We start from the raw sequence: 13,691 nt of genomic DNA, 5'->3' as shown, positions 1-13,691 counted from the left end.
ATCACTCTACAACTACCTGACAGGAGGTTGTAGCCAGGTGGGGGTTGGTCTCTTCTCCCAGGCAATCAGCAGTAGGACAAGAGGGCACGATCTTAAGCTCTGCCAGGGGAGATTTAGATTGTTTATTAGGAAAAAATTTTTTACAGAGAGTGATCAGACATTGGAGTGGGCTGCCCAGGGAAGTGGTGGATTCACCGTCCCTGGAGGTTTTAAGATGAGATTGGATGTGGCATCAGTGCCAGGGTCTGGTAACCATGGCGGTGTTGGATCAAGGGTTGGACTTGATGATCTCAGAGGTCTTTTCCAACCTGGTTGATTCTATGATTCCATGGATCTATGGTAGGAGCCTGAGCTCTGCTTTCTCCAGCCCCTCACCATGGCTTTAGCCCTGGAGATCGTGGGCTCGCCTGGTCTGACCATGGGGGAGGGCAGAGCTGCATTCCCCACACTGTTTTCCAAACCATCTGAATCTCCCATCCCCTTCGGCGATTTTAAAATGGCTTTGAGGAATTGTGCTTTCAGGTCTTTTATCATTTGATCACAGGTCAGGGCCAGCAGCTTTTCCTGCCTGCTGGCTCTGGCTGCCAGAGTTAATACATCATGCGGTGCTGGAAATGTCACAGTGAGGCTCAGCGCGGGCTGGAGGCAGGGCACTGCGCTGGGAGTCTGCCCTGTGCTCCCTCTGCAGAGACACTGCTGAAACAAGGAGAGGATGAATTAAATCCCACTTCCTCAGGCAGGTTAGGTGCAGGATGCAGGGCTTTTCCGGGCACAGAGGATCTGCCTCCATGGCTGTGCTCAGCACTCTGCACATGGGACCAGTGCATCGGGTATCTGATGTGGGTGCACCTGTGGCAGACAGGTTATGGGACTCCTCAAAAGTCCCACAGCAGGAGGTTGCTCAGCCTAAATGGCTTATTTAGCCTATTCCCCTGCCAGCCCTCTAAATGTAAGTAAAACTAAATGCCGAAGTGGATGGATTTTTTGGGAAATCGCATTCTCTCCCCAGGCCAGACCAGAGCTTTGTGTTTAGCCACTGATCTTTGGAAGTTCCTGTTGGGATTTTTTCCTGTCCAGTGACTTCTAATTGAAGTGGGTAATTGCATTATCCCATATCCCCTGGAGAGGCTCACAGAGTCCTCAGCAATCATCGTCATTTTTATACTGAGCCCAAAAATACTCCACTCTAAATGCCATTTCCCTTACCAGAGCTCAGCAATGGCCACAAGCCAGCGGGCCAAATGCGGCCAGGCTGTGCATCCCTGGGAGCTGGCAGGGCTAGGGATGTGGCAGTCCCTCTTTGGGAAGGCTCAGCCCTTTGGAGGGTCAGAGTGAGTGCCTTTGAAACAAGCTACCATTCCCAGCGGCATCCTGGGGCTGGATTGCTTCAGTGTGTCCTCCTGCTGGGCACGGGAACACTGCAGGGCGAAAAGATCTCTTGTCTTGTCCTAGCATGGATGTGCATGTTGGCACAGGCGTGTGAGATCAGGAAAACCTGTTTCTGTCCCTCTTGCCCCTTCCTCTCTCAACCTCTTCAGCCCTCCCTGAGACTGTCCTGGCACAGAAAGGCTAATTCAAGTGTTTTCTTCCATATTCCGCAGTATGAGTTTAAAGCCAAGAATATCAAGAAGAAGAAAGTGAATCTCATTGTGTCGGTGGATGGTGTGAAGGTCATTCTGAAGAAGAAGAAGAAGGTAGGCAGCACTGGTCCCTGGGACAGCAGTGCCTTGACAGCAGGAGCTCTCCCTTCCTGGCACAGAGACCTGCAGCATCCATGAACTTCTGGGAAAATCTGGTGGGCTGGGAGAAGGAGAGATGGGCTGGGATCAGGCACAGACCATGTTTCCACAGCGTAGGTGAGGTCTTCCTGATGTGGGTGTAGAAAGGGCTTGGGGTGCCCCATGGCAGGTGATGTGGGCCGTGGCTGATCCCCAGCAGGACCCAACCCTTGGTTCCATGGGAGCAGCAACAGACAAGAGCTTCCCAAGTCTGTCCCTGGACTGTCTCTGTCCTGTCCTTGTTCTCAAGGACAGCATCTGACGTACTCATTTTCAGCTTCTTTCATTGCAGAAAAAAGAATGGGCCTGGGATGAGAACAAAATGCTCGTCATGCACGACCCCATCTACAGGTAAACCTGATGGGTGAGGGGACAGAGGCTCGCTGCCATGCCACTTGCACCACACTGGCACTGCGCTGGGGACTGACTTTGGAGAGCCCCCACCACCCCTGCAGAGGGCAGCTCCCCTGGCTCGTGGTGCTCTCCAAAGTCCCCAGCTCTCTTCCTCCATCTTGTTGCCAAAAGCAAGAGCATGGGGTGTCTGTCACAGCGAGGCTGAACGGGGTCGAGGCAGGGCCCCAACCATGCTGGGGAAGGGGGCAGCAGACACCCAGGCAAGAGGGCCAACTCTGAGCAGGCAAGGAGTGAGGTTTGCTCTCCTCCGTCCCTGGAGGGCTCCTGGGCCGCTGACTCTGTCTCTGAGGGCTGAGCACAGAAGTCCCATGCTGCCTTTGCAAAACACTTGCTGCTGCTGAATCAGCAGGCTAATTTTCCCAGCCGAGGCAAAACCACTGCCAAAAAAAAACTCCGATGGGCTTTTGCAGGGATATGCTGCAGGGACTGGGGATCTGCCAGCACCCCGTGCCCTGGGAAGTGCTGGCTGTGGCCTTGGCAGTCTCCTGGGCATGTAAGTGATGTGTATGATGATATCTTCCCTTCCTTTCTGTCCTTGCAGAATATTCTATGTGTCTCATGACTCCCAGGACCTAAAGATCTTCAGCTACATTGCCAGGGATGGGTCCAGCAACATCTTCAGGTGCAATGTCTTCAAATCCAAGAAGAAGGTAAAGGTGCTGGGGTGCTCATCCCATCGTGGCGTGGTCTCAGTGGAGCAGTTGGGGCAGGATCCGGTGGGGCCGCATTGCAGTGGCAACTCAGGGCACACCGGGGATCTGAGCTCTGGTGCCCCAGGCCCTGTGGCAGCACACAGAGATCCCTGAGAGCTGCACCAGGCTGGGAGTTCACCAGGTAGGGGTGGCCCAGCTGAAGTTACGTCCCTCCTCTCCTCTCCTCGCCTGCCGCAGAGCCAAGCCATGCGCATCGTGCGGACGGTGGGACAGGCGTTCGAGGTCTGCCACAAGCTGAGCCTGCAGCACACCCAGCAAAACGCAGACGGGCAGGAGGATGGAGACAGTGAGAGGAATGGAGATGACCTGGATGTCCCAGGTATTACACAAAGGAGGAGGTGGGGGTGGCATGGGGGTCCTGGAGCCTGGCAGGCACAAACACTGTCTTGCCGGCTGACACCTGTGGGGAATAGATTTGCACAGCAATCTGGCCTGTGGCGCCTCTGGCTCAAGCTGGGATCTTGCCCAGCAAGGAGCCTTCGCTAGGTGTTAGCCCTCATCCTCGCAGACATCCCCCTTGCTGGGAGCCCATTAGCAGCGCCCGGGACTCTGCTGGGTGCCGGAGTACTCTCCGTGCTTGGCTGCACACACTGCAAACATTCCCTCGCTGCTCCTGCAGCAGAGGCCTCAAGCACAGACCTGCTCTGTGTCCCGAGATACGCCCGGGGCCAGGGCTCTCTGCAGTTCCCTGAATGGACTAGTCCACGTTTGTGGTCTTGCATCAAGCTGCCAGGTCTGCAGGTGGCCTGTGGACCCTGTTCCTTCTCAGCCCCTGGGTAAAGGGTGCAGGAACAAGAGCTTCTGGCTGGGGGGGCTGTTAGTGCAGCCCCATCACCCAAGCTCTGCGGGGCCCCAGGGAGCTGCCCTGCTCCTTGATGCCCGTGCCTGTGCTGGAGGGGAGGCAGATGTTTTACAAGAGCGTGGTCAAATCCCCCTCTGGTGCCAGCCTGGACACCGATGGGTCCAGCTGCCTGCTTGTGTGTGGATTGCCTGCCCTGCCATCCCATGTTGGGGCCAGTTCCCCCCATCACAATAGGAGCAGCCCGGGCTGGGCTGTGGTTTCCTGCTTGCCTCTGTGACCAGTGCTGTCGTGATGACCTAATCATTCGGCTGTCCTGGACCGGTCATTGTTTGGTTTTCCTCCACACAATGTCCCGGCCATGATATCCAATTCCCTGGAGAATTCTGAGCATCTGTTTTTTGTTTTTCTTTCCCGTAATCTCTTGTTTACCTTTCTTTATCTGTGTTTTCTGCTCTTGGTGACCCATTTGTCCAACCTCAGGGGTTCTGGCTGCTGTTTCCCATGTCTGGCGTGCTGGGGCTGGGTGTGTTTTTGACTGCAACCCCCATCCTGAGCAGGAGCAGGAAGAGCAGCTGTGTCTCTGTGTACCTGCTTCGCCCCAGAACTGGAGGGTGGGTGGCATGGGGGTGGTGGGGACTGACCACAGGCATCGCTCACCACACTCGGGGTGCACCGCAGCGAGCTGCTGCTCCAAGCAGACTGTGCTCTGCTCTGACACTGCTCCCACAGCCTGCCGCCTCTCCGGTGTGGAGAGGGCAGCCGCCTCAGCGGAAGAGACGGACATCGACGCCGTGGAGCTGCCGCTGCCTGGAGCCGACATCCTGGACTTCAGCCGCGGCGTGACCGACCTCGACGCTGTGGGCAAGGAGGTGAGTGGCTACACCAGTGCAAGCTGCCAGGGTCCCTGCCCCCCGCTCTTGGGGCACTGCATGGCCCCAGCCCCATGGCTCTGATGTGCATCCTGAGGACCCAGGGATCAGGAGGGATTCAGCAGCATTCCCCAGCTCCCAGATCAAAGCCATCTGCCGCTGCAGGGCTGCCCTTTGGCTTGGGGCCCAGGGCACTCCTGGAGAGCGCTGTGATGAGGCTCAGCTATGTGCAGCCACATGGAAAGTGTTTGGGGCAGAGCTGATAGGGATTTTTTTCCACCAAAAAAACAAAAATAAAAGAATTTTTTGATGCAGTGGAAGTTCCCATCGGAAGCGCCAGCCTTTTCTGCAGAAGTATTTGGGTTGTTTTCGAAACTGAAAAAAATACTGTCTTCAAAGTTTGCCAGCACCCCCAGCAAAGTGTGCATTTGCTTTGAATGCAGTTGCTTCTTTCCTGGGTATTTTGGGGGGCTGCTCTCTTCCGCAGTCTGTGTGTGCCTGGTGGCTCTCTGAGGTGAGTGGCATGAGATCACATTTTCCACATTGGTGTTTTGCAGGGCTGCCTCCACCCTGAAGATATCCTGACAGCGTCGCCCAAGATGCTGCTGCCCTCATCTGCCCAGCTGCCTGACCTGGGAACACCCCTCTCTGCCCACCATCAGATGCAGCTTCTGCAGCAGCTCCTGCAGCAGCAGCAGCAGCAGACGCAAGTGGCTGTGGCACAGGTTCTCCCCTCCACTCTTTCCTGGGGGCAGCAATAGGGCTGGGGCACACTGATCCCCTTGGTGCCACCAAGGGGAGTGGCACCTGGAGGCAGTGTTGAGGGCAGGCTGCTCTGTGGGGAGCTCCAGGCAGAAATGTTCAGGTGGCAGCTGTGGGAGAAACTGTGACTCAGAGGATGGGATGTGCAGCACGGGGAGAGGAGTGGCAATTTGCCCTGGCCCCATCATGAAAGATGAGGTGATTAGGTCTGTGTGCCACCAGGTTTCTTGGGCTTTCAGCCCCTGTCTGCTTGCTAGTACGTGGCCTCAGTGTTCACCCTGAATGACTGCTGCCTGAGCTGTGTGTCTGGCAGCTCACTCTCCATGCAGCTATTTTTCATTTAAGCAGCTCTGGCTGCTTTATCCAACTCATTACCTGAGCTTTACTTGTTCACTGGCCCCTCGCAGTGCTCTCTGCAATTGCTCAACTTTCTTCCTGACCTGGCCTGAGCAATGGGGTCCAGCAGCCCTTTTGTGCTGTCCCATGGCTTTCCTCCTCTCGCATCAGTAAATCAGTATTTGTGCTTCTGGCTGAGCTGCTGCCCCAGAGCCCATGTGCCTTCTGGGGTCACAGGCTGTGAAGCTGCTTTCCCCTCTGGAAGAGGGACCTGCATCCTTGGGGAATCCCTTGTGTCTGCCCAAGTACGGTGTTGCCTGCAATCCGAAAGGGCTCTGTGATACCTGCTCAGAGTGTAAAATATTACACCCCTTGCTCTTGTGACTGATAGTCTGGTCAGTGCTGCTCCCCCTTTGCCTCGAGCTTTGCCATCAGAGAGGCCAGGGGACCATGAGTGTGCCCTGGTGTGACACTGCCACCTGCCCGCACGCTCCCCATCACATCTGCGGTACCTGCAAGGAATGGCTGCCCCATCACACCATTGGGTGGGATGCTGGTGAGCCCTGGTAGATGAGTGGTGCTGGCTGGAGTCGAAGCCCTCGACCCTTGAGCAGCGTCTCCCCAGGCTCACATCCTCTCGGCTGTCCCACAGGTGCACCTGCTGAAGGACCAGCTGGCAGCAGAGGCGGCGGCACGGCTGGAGGCCCAGGCTCGTGTGCACCAGCTCCTGCTCCAGAACAAGGACTTGCTGCAGCACATCTCACTCCTGGTCAAACAGGTGCAGGAGCTGGAGCTGAAGCTGGCAGGGAACACGACGAGTAAGCGCTCCCGTCCCTTCTTCTTCCCTCACTTCTAGCCAGGGCTGTGGGGCACGTTCACGTGGGTGTTTCTCTTGGGGTTTTTTTGTGCATTTCCATTCGTTTTGTTTAGAGGGATATTTGTGCCCTTCTGGCCAGGCTTGTGCATGTGCAGCAGGGTGCTTGCATGTCATGTGGGATGGGGCTTGGGGAGGGCTGTATGGACAGGTACTTACCTACCTCCATCAGCTGTATGTCTGCTTTCCCCAGTGGCTGCATGCTCTAGGCCAGCTCCATACCTGCCCAAGAGTCCCTCCTTGACCTTCCTCTCCAGCAGATGTGGCCATCAGCTCCCTGCAGGAGCTGGGGTAGGGGACAGTTAACGTTTTGTCCCGCAGAACTGGCTCTTTGTTGGTCAGCAGCAGTAACACCAAATCAGCCCCTTTAAGCAGTGGTGGTAGGGAGGTTGGTAGCCAAACGGCCCGAGCCTGTCCTCCCCTGGGCAGTGTGTGGCCAGCCACAGTAGCCAGGGGATACCCAGGCAAGCTGGGCCTCTCAGCCATGCCCTTCTCTTGCAGCAGGCTCCCAGGACAGTCTGCTGGAGATCACCTTCCGCTCCAACGTCCTCCCTGTCCTCTGCGACCCGATCACCCCGCAGCCCGAGGACACCCACCCGCCGCCGCTGGGCCCCAGCTCAGCTTTCCCCAGCACCCTGGGCAGTCCCATAGGTAGGAACGACTGTCTGGTGAAGCTGGAGTGCTACCGCTTTCTGCCGGACTCGGGGCCACCTGCCCCAGAGCCACCGCTGGGCAGCCTGGAGCTCATCAAGTTCCGCGAGTCGGGCATCGCCTCCGAGTACGAGTCCAACACGGACGAGAGCGAGGAGCGTGACTCCTGGTCCCAGGAGGAGCCGCCACGCCTGCTCCACGTCCAGCCCAGGCAGGACCTGGGCGACAGCCTGGAGGATGAGATCGCGGTGTAGGGGGGTCAGCAGGAGGTGGTGAGGAGCAGCCAGGACCTGCCAGAGCTGCGACAGACCCTGGCCATAGCCCAGAGGCCCTGGCAGGGATGGGACAGCCTGGAGGGAGGGGGGTGGAGGGGGGAGTGTGAGGCTTCCAGCACCCAGTCAGGAGGCGTACGGAGGTGAGGTGAAGTCGTGCCGAGGGGGTGTGCCGGGCGTGCTGTGCTCCAGCGTGCATGGGCTTGTGTGCTGAGCTGGAGCATCCCTCCTTCTCAGCTGACAGTGAGCTGACAGCTGCTTGTGCTCCCCCCTGCCCCTCTTCCCCCAAACTGTGTGTCCAGGTGAGGCAGAAGCAAGGGACTCCCTGCTGGATTAGCCGCTGCTGCTGCCATGGAAGCAGTAAAGGAGAGGAAGGGTTTTTCTGAGGGAATAAGAGAGGAGATGCAGGGCAGTGAGCAGGGGCAAGAGGGACCAAGGGGGGAGTGCTCAGGGTGGTGAGCAAGGACAGAGTGGCTGGCAGGTGGTCTGGCTCTGTGTGGTGGACGAGGTGGAAGACAAGGATAGGGTCATGCTACGTTAGGGTTGGTGACAGTGCATTGTTGTAGTGGGTCTGTGAGTGAGAGGTGAGGCATGGAGGGACAGTAGGGGCGAGCCTGGAAAGGAGCTGAAGGAATGAGATGAAGTTGCACAGGCTGGCCAGGTGCAGGCAGTCCCTGCAGAGTGATGTGGCACTTTGAGGACAGAGTTTGTCCGTGCCTGAGGCAGGTGGAGGGCATGCAGGCACAGTCACTCCTCTCCCAGGCTGTGGAGCAGAGAAGGTGGCACAGCTCAGTGTGGAGCAGGGAGCCAGGGAATGCAGCACTGGGCTGTGGAGTGTCCTCCCCGTCATCATCTAGTCCTTTGGCTCACCTGCCAGGTTTCAAAGCCCTTTTGGTGCTCTCAAGTCACTTTTTCAAGCACTTCCTTGCACCCCCATCACTACAAACTCCCTGCTTTGCTTTACAGACAAACCCTCCCATTTGAAAGAAGTTGTTTTCCTCCAGACCAGGGCTGGGGCTTGCAGTGCTGGCATTGGTATCTGCAGGGATGAGCATAATTCCACCCCTCAGTGGGGAGTGAACTGCTGGTGCCTGCAGAGGGCCTCTGTCACATTTATGGTTTACACCCTCCAGAAAAGTGCATCCAAGATCTCAGGATCCTCCACCAGTCCCCAGGAGAGAGCCATCTGGGGGGGCTTCCAAGGGATCCAGGGCTTGTTTCTTTTCTGTAAGCACTTTTATCACCTGCCTGGTGCTACAGCCTCTAAGAGGCCATGACTGAAGGGGTTTGAACCAGAGTCCTGATGTCCGCCCTGCTCCCCGTGGAAGCACTCAGTGAGGTGGGGATTGGCACAGTTGTCTTTCTCCCCATCCTCCCTCCTATCCTGCTTCTGCTTTGCTTTGTTGCTTCCCTGCTGCTCTCGCCTTTGCCAGCTCTGTCTCTGCTCGATGTGCCTGCAACTAACCCCTGGCTGACACCAGCTCTTGCCCTCCTCCAGGGCTTAGCCTGGCTGCTGAGAAAGGTCCATCACTTTTCTGCCCAAGTCTCCTTGGAACTGAGGGCTGCTGAGGAGTGAGGTGTGAATGAGGCCCTCGGGGTCAGTAGGAGATGTGCTATGTACCCTCTGCCATAAGACAGGGCTGGATGATGTGAGGAGCTAGAGAGTCCCAGTGGGAAGGAAGGAAGGACATGTTTTAGTGTCCCCAGCAGTGCCCTGGTGTCCAGGGGAGCCCCTGCACCATCCACAGTGGGGGGCAGAGTGAGAGAGGATGTTGTTTGGTACATGAGTGCTCCTGTCCTCTGGCCACCACTACCTCCATGTGCCCTGTCCCACACTGTTGTGGGCACAGCCGTGTGCTAGCCCCTCTGCTGGGAACCCCAGTATCCCACTGCCAGCTTGCAGCAGTTGGAGGTGAAAGCATGGAGTGGGAGGCTGGTCCAGCTAAGAGGAAGAAGTGGGTATGGCAGCATGTGCAGGACATGGTGCAGACAGGGTAGGGATGCATGAGTGAGCTTGGAGAGGGATTTCCATGTGGGCAGACAGATTGTTCAGGAGAGGGGACAGCAGGAACTCAGCTGTACACACAGGGCAGATGAAGGAAAAGCCTGGGAGGAGCAGCAGTAGGCCAGAGGTCTCTTCCAGGCTGGGCTGCCTGAGAAAGCAGGCAGGGAGGAGCCATCTCCTGAGACACTGCTCCGGTCTGTTCCTGCTCCACACACACAACCCTTGAGGAGCTGTCATGACCAGCTGTGGGTCTCTGCTCCTGCCCGGCACTCTGCCCACAGGAGACAGTGGCAGGTGCCCTGCAGGCTGATGGGGTGCTGCCAGAGCCGGATGGGAAATGCAAGGACCATACCACACCACAGATGTACATGTATAAATGACTCTCCTCCTAAGTCAGCACTGCCTCCAAGACGCCTCTCTAGCCTCTCACTTTTATTATGGACCTTGACAGGGAATTTATAGCTATATTTTTTGTCCTTTCTTTTCCTACAACTGTCATATTACTAACTGTTGACTCAATCTATCTGGGAAACCAATCTGTCAATGTAAGTGCACTTAACCCTTGGGTGTTGTCATTAGTCAACTGGCTTTTGCTAAATAAATCTTTCTATTTCTCAAGGCTTTCTGTTGTCTCTTTCTTCTCACTGACTCTCTCTGTACTTCCTTCCCCCTCCATGCTGGTTGCCAGCACCAGCAGTGGCATCCTCTGGCCTTGCACAGACCCCCTCCAGCCTAAGTCTACTCCCCTGTTGTGGTGCCAGCCACAGGCTACCCGTGAGAGTAAGATGCCCTGAATATTTCTGGGAGTAGAAGGGTTTTGGTCTTCCCCTTCAGCCACTGCACAGCACAAGCTTGTCTCAGGGCTACCCAACAGCTTCAGGGTGCCAGTGGGTTCCTGGTGTCTGCAGAGCTCCCCACAGAGATGCAGAAATGCTAAGCAGCACTTTTAGGAGCTCAGGAGATTTTTGTCTGCTGAGGAAGGAAAAGTAGGGAAGAGCCTCTCAAAGGATGGCAGTGTTGCATAGGAAGAACAGCACAGAGGCAGGGCTAGCTGATCCTAAAACAATTTATTCTGCCGCTGGCAGGAGTGGTGGAGCAGTGCCCTCCCGTGGTGGCTGCCTGGCTGGTGGGCCTACATGGACACCCTGGGGGCTGCAGCCTCCTGAGCCTCGAGCTCCTGCTCCCCCAGGGCATTGAGCCTGCAGTAGAACCCGTTGTACCTGTAGCCCTCCCGGGGGCTGTGCTGGATCTGGGTCTTGACCAGCCATAGTATGGGGAAGATGTGGCAACACAACATGCACTGGTAGCCAAACTGGAGCACCGGCTGCTGTTGGGAAGTGGTCAGGATGTCCTGGATCATGATGCTGGCTCTGCTGCTGGCCAGGTTGTCCCTCTCAGGGGCCTAGGGGTCATCTGAGGAGTCAGAGGAGGAGCAGATGCTCTACAAGAGGTTGTCAGGCTGCTCACACTTCTGGGGGCTGGTGTCCAGGCTGGAGGAGAGTGGGAGGAGAGGCTACTCAAGCACTGCTGTGTTGCTCCTTCAGGGCAATGAAGTGGCTATAGGATGAACCTCAGGACTGGTAGATGCTGCAGGTGCAGGCATGGAGCTTGCTGGTCAGCAGGACTGTGGGGCCACAGACTGCAGAGGGAAGGGCCTGCAGTGAGTCGGGCGTTCTGTATGAGTCTGGACCCCATGGAGCTGGAAGTGGTGCTGGGAACCCTTTCTCTGTGTCTGTCTCCATGGGATGTGAAGGTGGTTGGCTCTGTCCCAGAACATGCCCCTGGGATGCAGAGGTAGAGTTGGGCACAAGATGCTGGTGGGCACTGAGGCCCTGGCAGCACCAGGCTCACCCAGCAGCTGGCTGGAGCCATCACAGAGAGAGCCACACTGGCATGGGAGCAGCCATGGGGCGTCCAAGGTGGCACTCCGGGGGGCTGTACCCACTGCTTTAAGGACTCTTGTTGGGAAGACATGGGGGAAAACCAGTGTAATTGAGAGGTGGGGTGTGACTGCAGAAACCCACTGGGTCTCCAGAAAGTACCCATTGCCACCCACCACACAGACCCACATGAGTCCCATCTCCACAAGGTAGCGTGCCAGGTCCAGGCAGAGGGGTGGGAGCACACCCCACCTGGCAGCGTGGAAGGGACAGACGTTCCCCTTGCCATTCCCTTGGTAAATGCTCTCTCTCTCTTTCTTTCCACAACCTGCTTTCCAAGTCGCTCGGTGTCAGGTAAGAGAAGCTCTCAGTGTGTTAGCAGTGCCAGCATGGGGCCCTGGGCTCGCTACTACCCTGTCTTGCCCCATGCTGTCCCCTATGCATGCACTGCCCTGTGCAGCCCTGGCACGGCCTGGCTGCCCACAGCCTCTGCGGGGCTGAAGGAGCAGCCTCCCTGACCCCAAGGTTGCATTCCCATGCTGCTGGCAGGCAGCTTCAGGCCAGCCATCCTTGCTGGGATCGCCCCTCCAGCCCAGCTCACACCCCGTCTCTGTTCCCTTCCCCCTCCAGTGGACCAGAGCATGTTTAAGAACGCCAGTGCCAGCACGGCACCCACCCCGCGGCCGCAGCACATCCCTTCCTCGGCGGGCACCCTGCCACAGCCCTCCCGCCCCGCCAGCAGCCAACACCTCCGCAACCTGGGCAAGGCCATGGGGGCCAAGGTGAATGACCTCCTGCGCCGAAAGGAGCCCTCTGGCCTTCCCAGCATGGGGGCGATGGAGGCGAACGCCGGCGTGGGCGCCATGCTGGGCACAGCACAGCTGGCTGTCGAGGATGGGTGAGTGTCCTGCAGTGTGCACCCTGTGGCGGGGCTACTGGGACAGGCTGGAGGGGACTCAGCATGGGGCTGTATGTGACTTTCCCTCTGTGCTTGCAGGGCTGTGGGGCTGGATGCCTTCCCCCGGCTGGACCCCCCGCCCCCCATCATCAAGAAGCGGACGCCACGTGCCCTGAAGACCCCGCAGGACATGCTCATTGCCCCACAGCCAGAGGGGAGCAGTACAAGGGGTGGCATAGAGGAGCCTCCAGAACCACCCACAGCCCACTCTGACCTTGCAGAGGAGCAGCTGGACACAGAGGACCCATCCCCTCCAGAATGCCCTGGGGTGCCCAGCACGACAGGCACCCCAGAGCCCAGCGGGAACCAGCCCACTGGTGCCCTACCTGTGCCCGACCTCATCCATAAGGGCAGCCAGGAGAGCCAGTGGCGAGTGGGTGAGAGGGCCACCGAGGTGTCACCCCCCACAGAGAAGCCCTCACAGAGACCAAGGCTGGAGCATGAGCCACCAGAGAACACAGGGCGCCCGGAGCCACGTACCCCGAGCTGGGAGGTAGAGGGGACCCACCCCGATTTACTGTCCTTTGAGTAGCAGCGGGGGAGCCATGACAGGAGCACTGTGGGGGCTGGCTCTCCCAAACATGTCTCTTGCTGCCACTTGCCATTTTTGGGGTCTTTATTTTGAGAGGGGGAGCCCCAGGGTGGAGGGAGCTGTTGCTGCCCCAGTGTGGGGTGTGGGGAGCCATGACAACCTGCTTCTCCCCAAATTCCTGGGAGGGGCACAGCCTGTCCTGCCATGGCTTCTGTGGCTTCTGCAGGCTCATCCTGGGGCTGTTCACCCTGGTCAGTGCCAAGCTCCTGTCCTGCCACTGTGTCACTACCACCCCTGCAGCCAGATGCCGTGCTGAGCTTGGACCAAAGGGGCATGTGGGGGCAGAAGGGGCAGTCTGCCCCAACCCCATCAGCTCTGCTGGAGTGAGTGTCCCATGCTGTTGTTCCCCATTTCTGCACTGGCTGCCTTGGTCCAGAGGATTTCCCAGCTTATGCCACATGCTTGCCTAGATACCCTATCCCAGGGTGCCAGCAGGCTGACCCAGCTCTAGTGCCAGATGCCAGGGAGCTGGGAAGGCAGAAGTGCTCAGGACCTTCTTTAGGTGATGACGCCATGGCACTGCTCTGCCCGTACCATCTCTCTGCAGCAGAGCCCCAGATGCAGGAGACCACCTGCTCATGGCACGGGCTCCAGTGGGGAGCAGGGCTGGGCACCTGGGACTGCACAGGTCAGTGGGCTCTGGTGGGAAGCCAAGCCCCCTTCCCCACTTATTTCCTGGTCTTGCCCCAGCCATCATGGACAGGACCGCCCTGTCCAGGCAGGCAGCGCACTCCGTGTGGGCCAGTGTCACTGATGTCAGTGATGTCTTTGTGGGACACCAGATG

The 13,691-nt window shown here is 57.8% G+C and overlaps 1 protein-coding gene across 3 annotated transcripts; it reads left to right on the top strand.

The window, feature by feature from the left end:
* The first annotated feature begins 1,606 nt into the window (after positions 1-1,606).
* NOS1AP (nitric oxide synthase 1 adaptor protein) lies at positions 1,607-13,436 on the top strand. Of its 3 annotated transcripts, none has more exons than XM_027902931.1 (10): positions 1,607-1,694; positions 2,071-2,129; positions 2,734-2,842; positions 3,083-3,224; positions 4,437-4,576; positions 5,134-5,301; positions 6,327-6,492; positions 7,050-7,199; positions 11,987-12,254; positions 12,354-13,436. In XM_027902931.1, the coding sequence occupies exons 2-10, from the start codon at positions 2,101-2,103 to the stop codon at positions 12,844-12,846; spliced, it is 1,665 nt and encodes a 554-aa protein (XP_027758732.1). In that variant the 5' UTR covers positions 1,607-1,694; positions 2,071-2,100; the 3' UTR covers positions 12,847-13,436. The 3 variants fall into 3 exon arrangements, with proteins under 3 accessions (XP_027758732.1, XP_027758733.1, XP_027758734.1); XM_027902932.1 differs by having other exon boundaries at positions 7,053-7,199; positions 12,354-12,846; XM_027902933.1 differs by lacking the exons at positions 11,987-12,254; positions 12,354-13,436 and having other exon boundaries at positions 7,050-10,094.
* Positions 13,437-13,691: the final 255 nt, after the last annotated feature.

The sequence above is a fragment of the Empidonax traillii genome, unplaced genomic scaffold, assembly GCF_003031625.1.
Source record: "Empidonax traillii isolate 1590-97213 ecotype Southwest subspecies unplaced genomic scaffold, ASM303162v1 scaffold923:size341358, whole genome shotgun sequence".
Taxonomy (NCBI): domain Eukaryota; kingdom Metazoa; phylum Chordata; class Aves; order Passeriformes; family Tyrannidae; genus Empidonax; species Empidonax traillii.
This window is presented reverse-complemented; position numbering and strand designations above follow the sequence as displayed.